The sequence below is a fragment of the Musa acuminata genome, chromosome BXJ3-3 (genome assembly GCF_036884655.1).
Source record: "Musa acuminata AAA Group cultivar baxijiao chromosome BXJ3-3, Cavendish_Baxijiao_AAA, whole genome shotgun sequence".
Classification (NCBI taxonomy): domain Eukaryota; kingdom Viridiplantae; phylum Streptophyta; class Magnoliopsida; order Zingiberales; family Musaceae; genus Musa; species Musa acuminata.
In genome coordinates this window covers 36,626,192-36,644,171 of record NC_088351.1, presented here as the reverse complement: position 1 = coordinate 36,644,171, position 17,980 = coordinate 36,626,192, and the positions used below count along the sequence as shown (strand labels likewise).

Here is a 17,980-nt window from a genome sequence, read left to right as displayed (position 1 = left end):
GTAGTCCTAATGGTGTATATGGTCCCTAGACTTGAGACGTCAAGGATATCCTGTATAAGTACTCCACTCTTTGATACCAGACTTATAGGTTTGGAGGTTCCAGGTTTAGCATAATCGGACATTGGGAGTGATAGTCAACCTTACAATGACTATTTAGTATCGATAGAGGATCATTCACTCTTGATATCATGAGAGAAATATCTCATGTGTTCTTGCTCAAACAAATCTATGGTCAAGGTCATTCAGATTGAGGGAGAAAGAGTTCTCCGGGAGAATCCGATTTGAGCGAGACTCGAGTAGAAACCGTATGAGTCTGATAGCACCATGCCAAGTATTCGGACTCTGAGATATTAGATGAATGAGGGACTATAGGTACATAGTAACTGAGGACAAATAGGTCCAATGGATTGGATTCCCCTGTATCGTCTGGGGACTACGGCGTAGTAGCCCAGTACATCCGTAGTCGATGAGTTGAGTGAATCATTATAAAGATAATAATTCATTGAGCTAGAAGGAGTTCTGATAGATATGACTCATGGTCAGCTTGATATTGAGCCTAGAGGGTCACACACATATGATAGGCGTTGTGATGAGTAGAGATTCAGATATGAGATATCCGCCGGAGCCCTTATCTCATTGGATATCCAATAAGCCCATAAATTATTAGATCCGAGATCCAATAAAAGCTCATGAGAGATTATTGGATAGAGATCCACTAATCTAAGAGGCTTGGGTAGTTGGATGAAGATCCAATACCAAATAGGGCATAAACCATTATGGTTAAGTTGATAAGAGACCTTTATAAATAGAAGGGATTCAATGATTCATATGCTAGGAACTTTTTGGATTGCTTCTCCTATTCTCCTCCCCTTCTCCTCCTCAGACCAGGCATGGAGTTTCGATGAGTGTCGTCGCAGCCCTGTTGTATGGATCACCGCTAAAGAGGAGGACGCTTAACCTCTTTCACTCTCTCCTAAGTATCTATAGGGATTCAGGGATATACGATCTCCCTAGGTAACATAATCTTTACTATACGTAGTTTTCTATTTTGCGGATTTTGTGCATTAATCTTCGCATGACGACGAACATATCTTTGGAAAATTTGAGATTTTGTTTTTAATGTTCTTCCGCTACGCATGTGATATCGTCCCTCAAATTTCCTAATAGTAGTATCAAAGCCAGATTGTTCGTAGGAAAGATTAGTTTTGAACTACGTGTGTTATGTTTTGAAGAAGTATTTGATGTCAAAATCATTGATGTAAAAGGGGCAGCAATTGTTGTTGCCCTCGCAGATGGTAGCTTGCTACCGTCTGTGTGCGTGCAGCGACAGGCACAGGCAGGCAGCATAGTGCCAGCGCATGCACAAGCGTTGTGCGTGTAGCAGAAGGCTTGCGGCCGACGGGGCCTAGCAGCCCACGGTTACCCCACCCGCGGGCACTGTCTGCAAGGGTGGCGCTCGCCCGCGGGGGAGCCACCCGCAATGGGCAGTGCCTGCGAGCGTTGCCCCGACAAGGTGCAGTGCCTGCAGGCACTGTCCCCGTGGGCAGAACAACTCGCTGCCCGCGGGGGCAGTGGCGCTTGTAGGTGGTGCACCTGCGGGCACAACGCCCGCAGGGGCGACGCCCCCGCTACCGCCGCAGAGGGACGTCGCCGGCAATGTGGCGGCGACCGCAACAAGCAATAAAGATGGGGATTTACGATTTTCTAAGCAAAAGATAATTTTGCCCTTATAAATTTGAGAAATTTCTATTTTTATCAAAATTAAAAAATACCCTTCATAATTCAAAATTTTCCTACGTGTACATCTGATGATGATATGTGGACGGATGATTATTGACCGTGTGATATGTGTAACTGTGATTATTATTATTGAGGTATACAAGCTTTCATTTTATTTCTCATTTATTGTTGGGTCTATGTACTTATGATTAAGTTGTAATCAAACGATAGGCGCAATAGGAGAGTGGAAGTGATAGCGGGACCCACGAGACGAACAATCACGATGCATAAAAATACGTCGAAATGTCGACGGAACCGACGAGAATGAGATGGGTGATCACAAGGCAATGAGATGCATCACTGTGATTAGACCCACTAGCTCAGGCCTAATCACATAAGGCTGTGTGGTTCATGATCTTCTGGTGTGATTGCTCATGTGATGTGTGATTGCTTATACACATACTATATATGTATATATATCCGATCGGAACTATGCTGATTCTTCGACTATGGCGGAGAGGTTCGCCAACACTTGCCTTTCCTTTTTCACTCTGTTATTCTATGCCCTTATTTTGCCTTGTTATTATCTCTTGCGTTATAAGCTCTTCCGATCAATCCCCGACGCGTTTCTTTTCTAAGACGAACGCGTGGCCGAATTGATCGATGAAATAGGGTTGATGAGTTCCACCGACGCAGACCACAACCATCGCCGTTCATTACTGCGTGCTACTGGGAAGGAAACAACCACGGCCACGGGAGAGAGACCGAGCGACGAATGGGTAACGCGGCCACCCCCACCACACACGCCTTTTCGTCGGGTGGGTGGAACGCAGGATTCAGCGACAGTAAGACAGCCATGCTTTTACTTGGAGGCTCGTGATTTGCCGGATTCCATCCGTCCCTATGTCGTCCTCCGCGGGGTAGGACGGGCGCCCCTCGCCACCCGACGAATCCGTTGTGGAATCGATCGCTTTCTTTGATTGAAGCAACCTGTGGTGATGTGTTTCTGATGCGATGTGAAGCGAGTCTGCATGCATGATCTACGGCAACAACAACTCTTATCTTATCTTCCTCGCCATAGAGGATTTCCCTCAAAAAAAAAAAAAAAAAAAAAATCGAAAAAATCTTATCTTCTATGAGTTACAACAATAGAAAATTTCCTTCAACAGAATAGTAAGATTTTCTCATGAAAATCATATCTTTTATCACGTACATCCCTTCAACGTCTCATTCCAACACTATATGTTTTATATGTTTTGATTCTTAAACAATTTATGATTTAAGAAATATAAAATTACATTAATATATAAACAAACATATCAAGCAATAAGACAACAATTAGCTTTATGGATTTTAGGCTGATTAGAGCGACGTTGCATCACATGTTACGATCAGTCGTCAGCAGCCTTCTCAGCACGACCAACACGTGCACCACTATGCCGCACACGAACCCGAGCGCAGCGCTGGAGCCAACCAGCGACACCGCGGCGCAGATGAGCATCACGAACGACTCCGCCTTGCTCGACATGTCCCTCGCCGCCATGGCCAATTCCACCCCGGCGAACAGCAGCAGTACGCCCAGCAGCCCCACCGGGAACTCCATCAGCAGCCTCAGCAGCGACCCCCCCAGCACCAGCCCCACCGCCAGCTTCGCCGCCCCCAGCAGAGCCACGCAAGCGCCGGACCGCCCGCCGAACTTGTACTGCCCCGCCAGTCCCCCCGCGCCGTGGCAGCACGGCATCGCCCCGAACCAGCAGCCCACCAGGTTCATCAGCCCTACCGTGATCGACACCGACGTCGCCGATGCGACCTTGTCGGGGAACAAGTCGGTCGTCAGCTTGCACACCGCGATCACGGAGTTGAGCACCGACAGCGGTAGCTGCGGCACTGCGCCCTTGATGAATCCTTCCTTCCATGCGTGCTTGGAGATCTTCACTGCGTGGATGCGCGATGGACCTGCTTTCAACTCTTTCACCACGCCGGGCTCCCTTATTATAGCTAAGATTATGCCGAGCACAAAGACAACCACAGCTGAAGGAACAGAGAAGATCACTTTCGTCCAAGACTTGGCTCTTCTTCGTCCCCTGCCTTGTTCATGGATGACTTGCTCCTCCCGACCCTGTTCTGCTGCCTCACCAGCACCGTTGACGATCACAACGAACACGGTGGCCGCTATGGCCAAGACCAAGCCGTCGAGGCCCATCCAACGCCTGTCGCCGGAAGCCTTGCCTTTGGCGAGATCCTGGTCGTACCTGACGTACTTGACGGCGGTCATCGCGAAGGACAGGCCTTGAGCCAGCTGAATGCCGCGAACGACGGGGAGGGGGATGAACTTGTACGCAAGCTCCATGAGACGAGTTGCACCCAGCAAAAACACCACCGCGGAGGTGCATATTCCGGCGGCCATGATCTCCGGCACGCCGAAGCTCGAGGTGGAGATGGCCACGGCCGCGATGGACTTCATGGGCTGGACAGGCATGGGCACGCCGTAGATGACGCCGGTGATGATGTTGTAGACGCCGGTGAAGACGAGGGTGGTGCCGAGGTCGAGGTCCTTGGCGAGCGCCAGGGCCATGATGATGGGGATGTAGGTGCCCAGGTCACCCAAGGCGCCGTTGACCTCCGCACACCTCGACCGGAAGAGAAGGTTGGCGCGGGCCGCAGCGAGGATCGTCTTGGGGATATCGCGGTCCGGCTTGTCCTCGACTGTTTCGCCATCGCAGGGGTTGGCCGCGTTGGTGGCCATGGTGCTTGTGTTCGTTCGACCTTGGTTTCGGCGTCGTCCGGTATATATATATAGAAGCGAGAGCGCCTTGGTTTGGTGCTTTCGGCCGAGTGCCGTTGGTGGTGGTCCTTTGGAATCATGAAGGGCCAACTACGAGAGGAGCCTAAGAGAGAAGTCGGCGTCAACTGTGGCACATTTTGAGGGAGATGGAGGATTGATGACAGCAAGCGAAGGCAGCAGTGCTTGCCATCTCTTCATGTTGACATCCAGAAAATAATGCTTCTTACTCTTATCCGGTCAACACTTTGTTCATTGTATATTAATTCTTGTATATTAATTGTGTATAACTTATCTGCGGAAGGCTCGAAGTGAGTGCCAAGCAATGAATTTTCTATCTTTGAGTGAGATCATTATATACCATTGTTGTGGGAAGATACATGCATATGCTTATGAGAAGAGAAAGACTCCACTAGAAAAGCTTGCTAAAACCATTTCTTTTCAGATTGGTCGTAATTAGATGACGATTATATTTATCAAGATAACATTGCATTTATTTGACATCATTATATATTTACTAACCATTTGATTAATCCAGAATTAATTATTTCATAGTTATTTTTGCCTTAATCTAAGCAATGTTTGGTGACGTTAGTACGTGATTGGGAATATGCTTTAGATGTCACCAGCTTCTCTCTGAAATAAATGAAACGCTAAAGCAAAGCGAAAGCAAAAGCTAAAAGCTCCAAAGTTGGGACCTCGATGCACAAGATTTGATTGCCAAGAATCCCCCTTGGCCAAAGCAAAGAATCCAGCGTTAATGTCTTTAGCTACGTGTCCCTTCACCGCTATCTTCTTGTCTGTTCGTCTTTCGTGCAGCTGGTTGCGGAAGAAACCATGGCTGCAGCCATTTCCACTCTCTCCATCCTCTTCATGGTTTGGACGATCAAAGGTACCTCACCATCCTTTTGTATCTGTCGGTGATATGTGTCGGCTCCTTTGTGATCTCTGCTCTGTTCGTTGATTCAGCTGTTGATGGAGCCGGCATTGGCATCAGCTTCGGCAGAGCCGCAAGCAATCTCCCCCCACCCGTCCAAGTCGCGCAGGTCCTCGCCCACAGCACCACCTTCGACTGCGTCAAACTCTTCGACGCCGACCCCGCCACCGTGCAGGCCTTCGCCAACACCGACCTCGCCGTCGACGTCACCGTGCCGAACGACTTCGTCGCCAACCTCACCGACCTCAGATTCGCCCACAAATGGGTGCGAACCAACATCGTCCCTCGTGTCGACGACACCAACAACGCCCACATACTCGTCGGCACCGAGGTGATCTCCACGGCCAACAGGTCACTGGTCTCCAGCCTCGTGCCGGCCATGCAGAACCTGCACACCGTCCTCACCAGCTTGTCGCTGCAGCACCGCATCAAGGTCGCTTCCCCGCAGTCCCTCGGCGTCCTCTCCACCTCCAACCCCCCCCCGTCCACCGGAAAGTTCAGGGAAGGGCGTGTCGCCGAGGTGATGAGGCCGTTGCTGAGCTTCTTGAGAGCCACCGGCTCCCCTTTCACGGTGAACGCGCACCCGTTCTTCGGATTCGCCGTCGACACGCTCGACTACGCCCTGTTTCGGCTGAACCCCGGCGTGGAGGACCAGAACACGGGGCTGGTCTACTCCAACATGTTGGACGGGCAACTGGACGCCGTCTTCTCCGCCATCAAGCGCTTGGGCTTCGACGACGTCGACATCGTGATATCTGAGACGGGGTGGCCGTCGGTCGGCGACCCACGGGAGCTCGGCGTCAACGTCGATAACGCCCGGAACTACAACAAGAACCTGGTGCAGCACGTCTCTTCCGGCACCGGCACGCCGCTCAAGCCCAACCGCACCTTCGAGGCGTACATCTTCTCGCTCTTCGACGAGAACCTGAAGCCCGGGCCTCTCTCCCAGCGGAACTTCGGCCTGTTTCATCCTGATCTGCTGCCCGTCTACATCGGAGTCCTAACAACAGAGGTAGAGAGCCTCGTTCCCAATAACTTCAGACCAACGCGGGTGGATCTTCTTCTCTTGTCTTTTTCTTGCAGGTGGGAGGTCACGCCACCGCTGCAGTGCAAACACTGAACCCAACACACTCCGATTCAAAGCGATGGTGCATTCCGAAGCCGAACACCGACGTCGAGTATGTCTGCGGGCTAAAAGGTATCTATAACATCCATTTGAATATCATGATTATTTTGAATGATGTACGAATGCAATGTATAGTAAAGATTTATAAATCTTCGTTCAACAATTCAAACATCTTTTAGATCTCTATTCAATACTTTCTCGTGAGTTCTTATTAGATCTCATTTGTATGATTCAATAATTCATAGACTTATCATGATACCTACCATATGTGTGACCCTCTAAGCCCAATATCGAACTAACCGTGAGTCATACATGTCAGAACTCCTTTTAGCTTAGTGAATTATTATCTCCATCGACATTCAATAGCTCTCGTAAGGTTGACTACCACTCCTGATAACCGACTGTGCTAGAATTGGAAGATCCAAACCTATAAGTTCAGTATCAATGAGTGGAGCACTCATACAAGACATTCTTGGTGTCTCAAGTCTAAGGACCAGATAAGACTACGGGATCGCTATCTGACAATAAGACATCATCAACCATTCAGCATTTCGTAACCGGATCAATCAGTGAACTCATTCGTCAATAAGCACCTATATTGTATCCCTAATGTCTCCACACGAATAACTATGAGACCAGTTGCATCCATCAAAGGACGGGTATACAACACCAGTCTGTCCGGTTAGGATCTGTGTTTAAAGGCGAATTGGTCTCATTATCGTGATCTCATCACGATCTGATTCCCATTGCACAGATCCGAGGATATCACTATATATATATATATATATATATAATGATAGAAAATGATAAGCAATAGAAAATGATAAATGTCAATAGAAAATGATAAATGTCAAAATATAATAAGTAAAAAGACTGCGTGTTAAGTCACACATGTCATCACTCACGTGATTGGCTTATAGGGCACATATGACTAGTAAATCCCCAGCAATGGTCTTTCGGATTGAGAGAGAAGGACCGATTAGAGCAAGACTCGAAAAAATTATATATGAGCCTGATAGCACAATGCCCAGTATACGGTTTCTGAGATATTAGATGAATGAGAGACTATATATAAAAGGTAACTGAAGGTAGACATGTCTAATGGATTAGATCCGCTTGTACCATATGAGGACTATAGCGTAGTGATATAGCACATTCATGGTCGATGAGCTGAGTGAATTGTCACAAGATGATAATTCACTGAACCAGAAGGAGTTCTGAGTCAAAATGAGTTCTAAGTCAGAATAAGTTCTGACATGTGCAACTCACAGCCAACTCAGTATTAGACTTAGAGGGTCATATATATATGGTGAATGATGTGACGAATAGAGGATTGGATATATGATATCCAATAAACCCCCGTTTTATTAGATTCGTTGGGTGAGACCTAATAAAAGCTTAGAGTGGATAATTGTATAGAGATCTAATTTTCATCAAACCATGTATAATTGGATGGAGATCCAGTATCCAATATGCTAGGAAAATTAGATAAAGATCTAATACCCAATAGGACATGATCTATTAGGGTTAACAATAGAGGCTCTAATATGCTAGGAAAATTAGATAAAGATCTAATACCCAATAGGACATGATCTATTAGGGTTAACAATAGAGGCTCTCTATAAAAAGAGATGTGAGACTAAAAATGTTACGAGGCTAGACCCTTAGCCGCCACCTCCCTAACTTTTTCCTTGCTTCTTCCTCGACGAACTGCCCCCTCTCTAGTGCGAGAGAGCAACAAGAAGACTGTCCCCTCCTACGTTAGTGGTGGTGCACAAAAGCGAGGAAAGAATGCGTTGTAAGAGAAAGTGGATCATCGCTTCATTCGCCATGTGGATCATCGCTAGAGAGAACACAGGATCTTCTTCATTCGTAGGCTAAAATCTATATATCAAAGATATACGAGTTCCCTTAGATGAGATCATCTCACGTCTTATACAGTTTTCAGATTTGATGAGTTTTTGGCTTCCGATCGTTGCACGTGATTCGATATAATTTTGTTTTTGAGAAATCAACTTCTGTTTTATTTTTTCACAGTGAATGTGATGCTGCCCAAGGTTTCCCAACACTATACCCTAGATCTCATTTGTGAACCGAGTGATAAAATCTGCAAGCGTTTCTTCCTCCCCTTGCTTGAGTCCAATGAATATTATCATTGAAGGCTGAGAGAGTATATTTTTTATTAAGTGAAATTCAAATTCTCTTGCTCGTTAAGTGAAAGTTACGAGTGAGTATGCTATTCTCACATTGGGCCTCTTAATGTGATTAGAAAGGTACGATACATTATGATATCTAATGTATTATATAACGATATATGAGCATAGAATGTTGTAATATGCTATATTAGGTCGGTCCAATCATCGAATGCTTTTATGGATGGGAGATGAAAGTTTGTCAAAATCGGCCTCCTAGATTTTCTAGATGAACGATGATAAACCCGAGGTGGGGTCAACTAGCATTTTCTAGATGAAAGTTTATCAAACTCTCATTGTATCCACTCCAAATGTTGATCTATCTACCATAGTTGGATCCATAGAGAATTATTCGTCAAGTTTGCTAATCGGGTCTTAAATTCAATTAAGGCAGAGTAAGGATAGTATGCTTCATTGAATTCCATGGTTGGGGATTGAAGTGCCTCTTCGGTTAATGGTTTGATAGGCCTTGAATGCTCCTAAGATATTAACATGTGTCAAGCCAAAGAATCTCAATGAGTGTTAATGGCAGTGGAGTCAGGAACTAGCTGAGTTTGTGGCATCAACTGTTGGACTATCATCAATATCACATTAGAGTTTGCACCGACGTGGATGCACAAATATGCGAAAAGGGTGACTATTGCTCCCCTTAGGTTGAAAGTACTGTGGGTTAGAGGCAAAGCCTCTTTGTTCGAGTATTTATTGAGAGAATCAATGGGTGGACATTTCTATAATATTGATCCTTCTTCTAAGACAAAAAATGTTATAAGAGGATGTTATTGATGTATGAGTTAGCTCAATATAGTTCAAACATATGTGCACAAGTTTTTTTGGAGATGCCTCTGAGATGGAAATGTTGAGCTTATAAAAAGGTTGACCGAGGTGCCACTTATACAAAGATCAAATTGGGAAGAGGTTTCCTAAGCTGATTCCTCTTATGCCCAAGCTAATAACCTAAGGAAGATGAGTACAATTATCAAGGGTAAAAAGTGCTCTCTTAACTATGTTAAAAGTGAAAATTTATACCCGATAACAAAGGAACTACATATTTAATATAATATTCTTCGAAGAATCGATATCTAACCGCGTTTAACAATCTCAATTTGATCTTTTATTTATGTAGACGATAAAGGCATAGACAGTTATATTTTGGACTGATGGCCACACGCAAACTAATGGGGGCTAACTTCTGGTCTAAACATCATGTGAGAATAGGAATGTTGATTGATCGACACAATCGTCCCTATCACATTTTATACCAAACAACAAATCCTTTATCATTAAATAAAAACTAAAAAACAAGAAGGTACCAAAAACGAAGTTTAAAAATGTAAATAAAACTAATAATGTTAGTCATAAATAAAACACCATGAACATAAATCCATGCACTAAACTAGTGAAGTTATGTTATGAGTAGTTCACTTAACCGTTGAAGAGATTAATTTTCAGCTGCAAGTTGAAGATTAGAAGTCAAACACTTATGGAAATACATCTCCAAAGTTAAGAACAATAGACAACATTACGTAAGTCGAGTTGTTTTATTCATATTAATTGAGCCAATGCAAACGAAATTGGAAGACTAAAGGATTAAAATCTCCATCTCGTAAAAGTGACTTAGATATTTATGGTTCTTTTAATGATTATTGATATGGAGTTCGAACACACAATCCATCAACACGTCATATTTACTTATATATATATATATATATATATATATATATATATATATATTCTTAGCTTGATATGATAATCTAATAATCATCCTACGTGTATGTTGACTTGGCATTTTAAATAAGATTTATTATCAATAAATTTAAGATAAATGGTGATTGAGAGTGTTTGTCAAAATTTTTAGGATCCTAATACTTTCTATATCCATATGATTTATTATCATGAAACATTTTTTTGATGATATTTGATCATGTTAAATTAGTGTTGTAAATCCTATTAATTTGGGAAGTCATTTAGATGGACCAATAACAAATCCTAGAATCAAGATAATTCCCCAAACCCGGTTTATTTTTCGGATCGGTCCATGAACCGGGTTTTAGTGATCAGTCTCATTTGGACCGCGTTAGGACCGCAGCTTAAGCCGGCTGGATCGCTTTCCCTTCACAAAACCCCAAATTGCCCGCCCTATCGCCACCTCTCTCTCTCTCTCTCCGCCTTCCTCAAGGATGGACGGCGGCACTTCGGGCGGTGGCGACGCCTTCCTCTCTCCTCTATTCATCTTCCTCCTCGTCGTCGTTCTGCAAACCCTCGATGGCCTCCTCGAGCTCGTCAAAAGGGTAAGCGAGTGCGGATCGGCAGGACCAGTTCTCCCAGAATCTTTCTCTTGTTTCTGTGCTCTCCGTTGAGATAGCATGGGATTTCCCTTCACGATTCATATTTTGGGTTCTGCTCTAAGAAAGCATGGTTAACATTTAGTTATCTTTTCGGAATAATCATTGTTTTGCGGAGTAGAGTTTGATCTACGGTGAAGATCTAGCGTGAAGCGATCTTGTGTATGCTTATGGTACTCTGTTAATTGATGCTCTGTCTTATGCAATTGTGAAGGCGAACAGAATTCGTAAGCAATGAAGAACAATGTTTTGTTTGTTAGGAACTGCTTTGCTGAAATATATATCGCTATTGGAATCGAGAGATTTCCTGTTTCCTTTTCAGCATCTTACTTTCAAATGGTTAAGTTTCGTAAAATTATTCATTAACAAAAGGATAATGTTGCCTACTCTAATCTCCCAAATGGGTTATATGTAATTGAGTTTATAAACTGATGGACCATGGGCTGTCTATGTTTAAGGAACCAGTAATTATTTTCTTGTTTATCTTCTCTATTTACTTTTGCTTATTCTCTCTTTCTCTATTGCTAATTGGATTTCAACCTACTATAGTGCTCAATGTTACCTAATATGGGCTGACCATTATATCAGTTGTCATTAGAGCAAATATTTTTGGGGGATAATTTAGCTACGAGTGTAGAAGAGCTTATTTTCTAAGATGATCAAATAACAACTTGCAATTTTGTATACTAATCTTGACATTTGCAAAGCTTGATAAGTGTTGAGGTCATCCAATTTGGGAATGTCAGGCTTGCTTTGAACTACTAACTGTCTACCCACATGATTGATATGATGTATTTATTTTGGTTGAGCTCCTATAGAGGATTTGATACATGATGGTAGGTGTTCATTCATCAATTATGTTATTCCCCATTGGCTTAGCTCAATTGGAAGAAGAACAAGGCCTGGTCAACAATCCTCTGTCTTAATGCTAGAAAATAAATAGTTAGCTTCTTTACATACTCCATTGTGTAAGCCACAAAGTTGCTGAATAAGCCAAGAATCCACAAGATCAACATTCTTGATTTTTAGACCTAGTTGATACTATTACATAAGAAGAGCTTCTTGTAAATGTCAAGAGGTGATGAATGTTATACTTTTAAGAATAAATTGAGGAAATTTTCAAGGATTTGTTAATTGAATAACCTCTTTCCTTACAAGGCTAAGTCTGCATGCATTGAGACTCAGACCCAGGAACCTTATACACTGGGCGTCCCTTTATTGCGAAGGAATTGTTGATTTAACAACTATTTATTTTAAAGCATTCTCATGCATCTGCGTAACCTGCTATTGATCAAACACTTGAAACAGTTGTGTTTAATGTCATTAATCATTTTGTCTAATCCTCGAGTACTTGGCTTCTTTGTTTTGAAAATGAGCCATTTAATCTATATTTTGCAATAATAGTTCATCTTGAGGAAATGATCAACATGGAGCTAATTGATTATTATATAGTTTTCTCAGGTATCATTTAGAAAGTGTCATGATGCGTTATAGGTTGGCAGGTAGCTGCCTCTTTTGTTACTTGGGAATAAAAGGATACTTTATTAGTTTTATCTATTTAGACTGTAATTGATCGTGTAATTATGTAAGCCAGGAGCCATCTCTTTACAAGCAATGAATAAGAATTATCCAGTTTCTTTTGTGTCTTGCTCTCTTTTCTAATTGGAGGCTGAATTAACATAAGGCTATCTATTAATCCTTAAAAAATATAATGATTGTGGGACTAGCTATTCTTGATATTTATAGAGCAATCAAACTATGGCTAAAATGTTTGACTTGTTTGTTATTGAGCAACTTTGTGATACCAGAATTCTTATTATCGACCAAAATTTGACAATGCATCTGGATTATGGAGTACTCTGTTGAATATATATCTAGTGTTGGATTATTAATGAATCAGTATAACTTGAAATGATATTGCTGAAACAAGTTTGTTACATTTTTCCCAATGTTCCTTTAAGATAAGGCTTTAAGCACCACACTTTGGGGACCTGTATAGAAATTCAAATAGCTTCACTTATTGGAATTGGACTAAGATTAATATATCTCAAGGAACATATTTTCAAACTTTGAATCCTGGAACATGAAAATCTTTGTTTTGATTATTATAAGGCCTATTTTGAATGGAGGTTAACTTAATCATTTTGTCTATTGCCAGTAACTTCTTTAATCAGATTTATGAAATACTGATTTTTTTTCTTTGCTGATAGTTACTACATCACCATAATCGACTGGCTATAATTTGTTGATTGCCACTATCTTCTTTTCAGGGTTGAATTTTTTCCAGAATGATTTAAGTTTTTTTTTTTATTTCCATCTATAATTCCTTAAGGTTCAGTTGCATGTATGCTGGTGCATGAAGCAAAATATGCCTTCCCCCAGAATGATTTGTGTGTTTTTCGGTTTCTATCTATAATTCTGAAATGGTTTTAGGCATGGAGCCTCGATGGTTGGAGAATAATTTTTTTGTCAAGATGCATCCGTTTCAAAATTTCACATTTAGCTGCATGCACAGACATTTTCTGCTGCTCTGTGCTGTTAGACATTTCGATTTACACTTTTTTTCTAAACATATATTTCACTTTAGATTTTATTCTTTCTATAGACATTGAACTTCACTCTGTCATATCTACTTGCTGGTTCCTGTAAGTAAATATTTATATGTGAGTTCAACTGTGGTACAATTTTTTCCTCTCTTCTGCAACTTTTATCCCTTGCCCTTTTGTTTCTCTTTCTCGACCTTTCTTCGATCATATTGCTCTTATTTAGTGCAAATGATATTAGTTGTTCTATAAGATACTGATTTTTTCTTCTAGAATATATTTATGTAAATATGTGAATTTTGATGACTTTTATGAGGACCTTTTGAGTATTCTTGAGTAACACTGCCTTTACAGAAAGGGATGAAGAGCGCTGAAGAAGTTCAATTGCGAAAAGAAATCAAGCAACTTTTGAAAGAGGCAAGCTCCTTATCAACGTAGGTGATCAAACAACCCCCAGAAGAGATAATTGTATTACAAATTTACAGTCATTCAAATTTTTGTTTTTAGGATAGGCAGCTTCTTGTAACCCTTTATGGCATGTCAAGTCAAATATTAAGTATGGTCTCTGGCAGTTTCCTCATTATGCTTGCTTAGTTGCTTAAGTATGCATATATTGCGTATATTTTGGGAATGGTCTATTAATGTTTTCCTTTTACTGCAGGCCCTCAACCTTTGCTCAATCTGCAAAGCTTAGGCGATTGGCTGCGGCCAAGGAAAAGGAGCTACTAAAAAGTATGTAAATTGCAGTTATTTTTCTTTTCATTTTGCTTTCTCCAGATATTTCATTTGGGCTTAGGTTATGGGAACCAAGTTCTTTGCGATCATAACAGCATGTGAGATAATAACTGTCTTTCCGTGTGTGGTTCTATCTAGAAGAACTTTTCATGCTACTTTGACTGATGTCCCAGTATTCTCCAATTAATAGATCAATCCCTTAACTTGGATCTATATAAAGGGATGTATATTTGAGCAAGGTTTATAGTCTGCAATTGATAGGCCTCACTCAGGTGCAATACATTGTGAATTATTCTTTAAATGCATATTTGCATAGTAATGGAAGATGATAATGATAGACTGTAAGATCTACTTCAATCCTTCTAATAAGGTGTCATTTCGTACCAAGTTATATCTTGAATTTATTAGTTGTAATTAATTCACTTGTATCTGGATGGCTTTTTTTCATTTAATTAGGGGTTGAACTTTAGGTTTTCTAGATATAGTTGGATTCTAGTTAGATGAGTATTAGATTTGAGATCAGTTTGATTTTTCTGTTCTTTTTGACTTGGTATATATTAATGCTAGGTTCTGATCAATTGGGAAAAATATTAGGTTATTTCATTAAATTAAGTGGTGTGCTTGTTGCAAACATTTCTTCAGTTATTATGCAGAGGGTAGGCCTTGATACAACGTCAAGCTCTCTCCTCTGCAACCTAAGTGCTTAGGGTTCCAGACACAGAAATAGTTGTGCATTGATTTTTTTTTTGAATATTATCTACATCTCTCTCTACTTCTAGTTCTCTGAGCATTTCCTTTTACTTGTTTAATGCAAATGCAGAACAGGAGGAGCACAACAAGGAGAAATCCTGGTCTTATGAGTTGTGTGGAAGGGCCCTGTTGGTTTCTAAGGTAAAATGAGTATCCATATTCTTTCTTTTTCTGGAGTCAAGGATTCATTGACCATCACTTCTGCTAGGTACTGCTCTATGCTGCACTTGTCTTGCGGTTCTGGGGGGTTCCTGTTGCAGCAGTTCCTCAGCATCTGTTGCAACCTTTTGGTAACGCACTTATAGGCCATTTTCTCCCTGAAATTGAAATAATCAACATTGCCTACAAATTTATGTTGAATAATGTTGCTACATTTAGTTAACCTATTTATGTTTCACTTTTATGAAATGGAAATAAAATATCTTAATAAGTTGGTCACATCTATTATTGCCGGGTTACACATCGAAGCAGACATTCCTGAGTTTTCTTGTCCAGTATTTCTGCCTTCTATTCTTATGATCAGTATATAAAACAGGAAACAAATTGTTTGTCATTAGCTTATTGAAATATTAGATTGCTTGTCATTAGATCATTGAAAGTGTAAAAAACATAGAATTGTGGACCAACCATAATTTTGGCTCCAGGCTATTCTTTTATGAAAATTGAGCATTCATTTTAGTATTTGCTGAAAATGATCACATAAAGTTTATTGCATATATGGTGTGATGCACTAAATAATTAGACTTACGATTTAAGAATGGCTGGCCCACGGAGAAGTGCTCGTTTATGTTTGGGTTTAGGTAGGGAGGGACAAAATGATCACATTCTTGTTCTTTGGCTACTATTTTAACTGGTTCTAGACTATGACAAATTCCAGAAGCTATTTTTTACCTAGGTGTGGCAATTTTAGTTGTGGTTGGATCTGGCTGTTTTATGGTTAACATAAATTTGCTGAGATTATGACCCATTTATTGTTATGGTAGAAGATTCAATCACAGCCAACCAACTAAGGTTCAGTCAAGTTGAAGTCAAACAAATAATGTTTAAATAAATTCTAACAAAAATAAACTAATTAATAGGAGGATGGTGCTGATTTCTATGGTGCCAAGGTGTTATTCACTGTTGGATGATACACACTGTAGTGTTATAGGGAATCTCTGAATGCATGCTGAAGAAATATCGAATTTATTAAGTCGCTTGAGGGATTAGAGAATGCAAAAAATTTAAAAACCCATTCTGTTGTTTATCTATTGAGCTTTTTATCCAATCCATCTGTTCAAACACTAGATTGCCCAGATTTATTCATGTTGATTGACACCAATAATTTGGCCTCCTAGTTCAGAGGTAAACATGTACCTCCCAATCCTAATCAGGCTCAATTTGGATGGTCCAAAGTTGATCTGACCAACAGATTTTTTCAAACCAACTTATCTTGGGCGGGCTAGGATCAAGGATTATGACCTCTATCAACCCAAAAGCATAAAAACTAGTGTGTTGAGCAAATTTTTTATGCTTATTTGTTTATTTCCCTTTCTATCATCTGTAACATATCAGTTTCTCTATGTGCACTGCATCTCGCAATTGACCCAACATCAAAAGACTGATGTCATCTTGATTTGGCAGGCAAGATATTGTCCTGGAGGGCTGGAGATGCTGTCACAGGCCAAATCATGGTAAGCTCATTACTAGTTGTATATCAAACACAATGACTCCTGGAATTTCTTTCTTCCATGACCTTGTACTATTTCACTGATCTAAATACAGGTTGGGATGGTTCCTTGGCTGGTTTTAACTTCTCGTGTCAGCAAGTTCTTTTGGCAAAAGCTCTCAAAAAGCTTTCTTAATTATTAATTATAGAACTGACTTTGCCCAATCTATGATTGTAATCTGGTATGTGGGCCACTTAGCTGTAGTTTCTGCTGGATCCAGATTTGTAAGTTTTGTGCATCTCATTATTCTCCTTATCTTATGCAGGCAGTTTTGTTCAGTTAATTTTCATTCTTTTTACACTTCTTTATAGCATCAAATGTATCAAAATGGAGTCAAATTCTTCAAAATTTATTCTAAATTGTGCTTGGTTATGAAAAATATCGCCTATAACATCTTTGGAAAATAATCTAAGAAGTTCTGAGAGTTGCCACATGTATTTATCAATTACACTGTTCAGCTTGCTTGGCATACACCAAGGTTGTCACATGACCAAACTTAGGGACCTGCCTCATGTATGACTTCCAATGTATGGAGACTTTGCACATGCTTTCAGGAGCTAATGCTAGATTGCATGCAAATTTAATTCAATGATACAGAGAACAGAAGATTTTGATCAAGCCCTCAGCATGATATTTAATACAATAGCAGGATGCAACTATGTTTGCTCTGTAACACAGTAGGATCACACCTGATGAGCATCAGTGAAAAATACAAAAAAAGAAGTAATGTGCATCATATATATTTGATGCCTCTGTTACAAAATGGTTGATCACAGAACATTAGGTTGAAGCTCTCAAAACAATTCCTGGAGGTAAACAATGGCAATTATCCAAGATATTGAAGGCTCCCCAAGTAACTCTCAATGTCAGGTATTGCTTCAGGTGTTTCTTGAACAAATGAGTGCAGTAGAAAAAGAGAAATAAATGCTTGTTTTATTCACATCTTTATTACCTGTCTCCAGAAGAAGATTCCTTGATCAGTAAATGTTCATGCCAGATAGTAAAATAATTTGATATATGTATCCACATAATTAAAAAAATCTTAAAAACTTGCATATGACATTGTGGTTAATTTGTGTCAGCTAGTTATCATTTGGCTATTAGTTGAAGTTATAAAGACATTAATGCCTTCTAAAAGTGAGTTA

General features: G+C 40.9%; 3 protein-coding genes across 3 annotated transcripts; 2 read left to right on the top strand and 1 right to left on the bottom strand.

The window, feature by feature from the left end:
• Positions 1 to 2,857: 2,857 nt before the first annotated feature.
• Positions 2,858 to 4,476, bottom strand: LOC135632371 (molybdate transporter 1-like). Its single transcript, XM_065140895.1, has one exon. The coding sequence runs from the start codon at positions 4,463 to 4,465 to the stop codon at positions 3,098 to 3,100; it is 1,368 nt and encodes a 455-aa protein (XP_064996967.1). The 5' UTR covers positions 4,466 to 4,476; the 3' UTR covers positions 2,858 to 3,097.
• A 724-nt stretch (positions 4,477 to 5,200) lies between these two features.
• Positions 5,201 to 6,630, top strand: LOC135632892 (glucan endo-1,3-beta-glucosidase-like). The gene is made up of 2 exons (XM_065141742.1): positions 5,201 to 5,393; positions 5,471 to 6,630. The coding sequence occupies exons 1-2, from the start codon at positions 5,339 to 5,341 to the stop codon at positions 6,556 to 6,558; spliced, it is 1,143 nt and encodes a 380-aa protein (XP_064997814.1). The 5' UTR covers positions 5,201 to 5,338; the 3' UTR covers positions 6,559 to 6,630.
• A 4,236-nt stretch (positions 6,631 to 10,866) lies between these two features.
• Positions 10,867 to 17,118, top strand: LOC103978695 (protein GET1). Its single transcript, XM_065142346.1, has 7 exons — positions 10,867 to 11,044; positions 13,996 to 14,075; positions 14,303 to 14,373; positions 15,197 to 15,267; positions 15,335 to 15,416; positions 16,750 to 16,799; positions 16,891 to 17,118. The coding sequence occupies exons 1-7, from the start codon at positions 10,934 to 10,936 to the stop codon at positions 16,975 to 16,977; spliced, it is 552 nt and encodes a 183-aa protein (XP_064998418.1). The 5' UTR covers positions 10,867 to 10,933; the 3' UTR covers positions 16,978 to 17,118.
• Positions 17,119 to 17,980: the final 862 nt, after the last annotated feature.

What these genes read in the sequence shown, in the direction of transcription:
- LOC135632371 (XM_065140895.1), bottom strand. Translation starts at nt 4,465, where the DNA reads ATGGCCACCAACGCGGCCAACCCCTGCGATGGCGAAACAGTCGAGGAC.
- LOC135632892 (XM_065141742.1), top strand. Translation starts at nt 5,339, where the DNA reads ATGGCTGCAGCCATTTCCACTCTCTCCATCCTCTTCATGGTTTGGACG. An exon ending in CATGGTTTGGACGATCAAAG is followed by an intron (nt 5,394 to 5,470) that starts GTACCTCACCAT and finishes TCGTTGATTCAG; the next exon opens with CTGTTGATGGAGCCGGCATT.
- LOC103978695 (XM_065142346.1), top strand. Translation starts at nt 10,934, where the DNA reads ATGGACGGCGGCACTTCGGGCGGTGGCGACGCCTTCCTCTCTCCTCTA. An exon ending in TCCTCGAGCTCGTCAAAAGG is followed by an intron (nt 11,045 to 13,995) that starts GTAAGCGAGTGC and finishes CTGCCTTTACAG; the next exon opens with AAAGGGATGAAGAGCGCTGA. An exon ending in GAGGCAAGCTCCTTATCAAC is followed by an intron (nt 14,076 to 14,302) that starts GTAGGTGATCAA and finishes CTTTTACTGCAG; the next exon opens with GCCCTCAACCTTTGCTCAAT.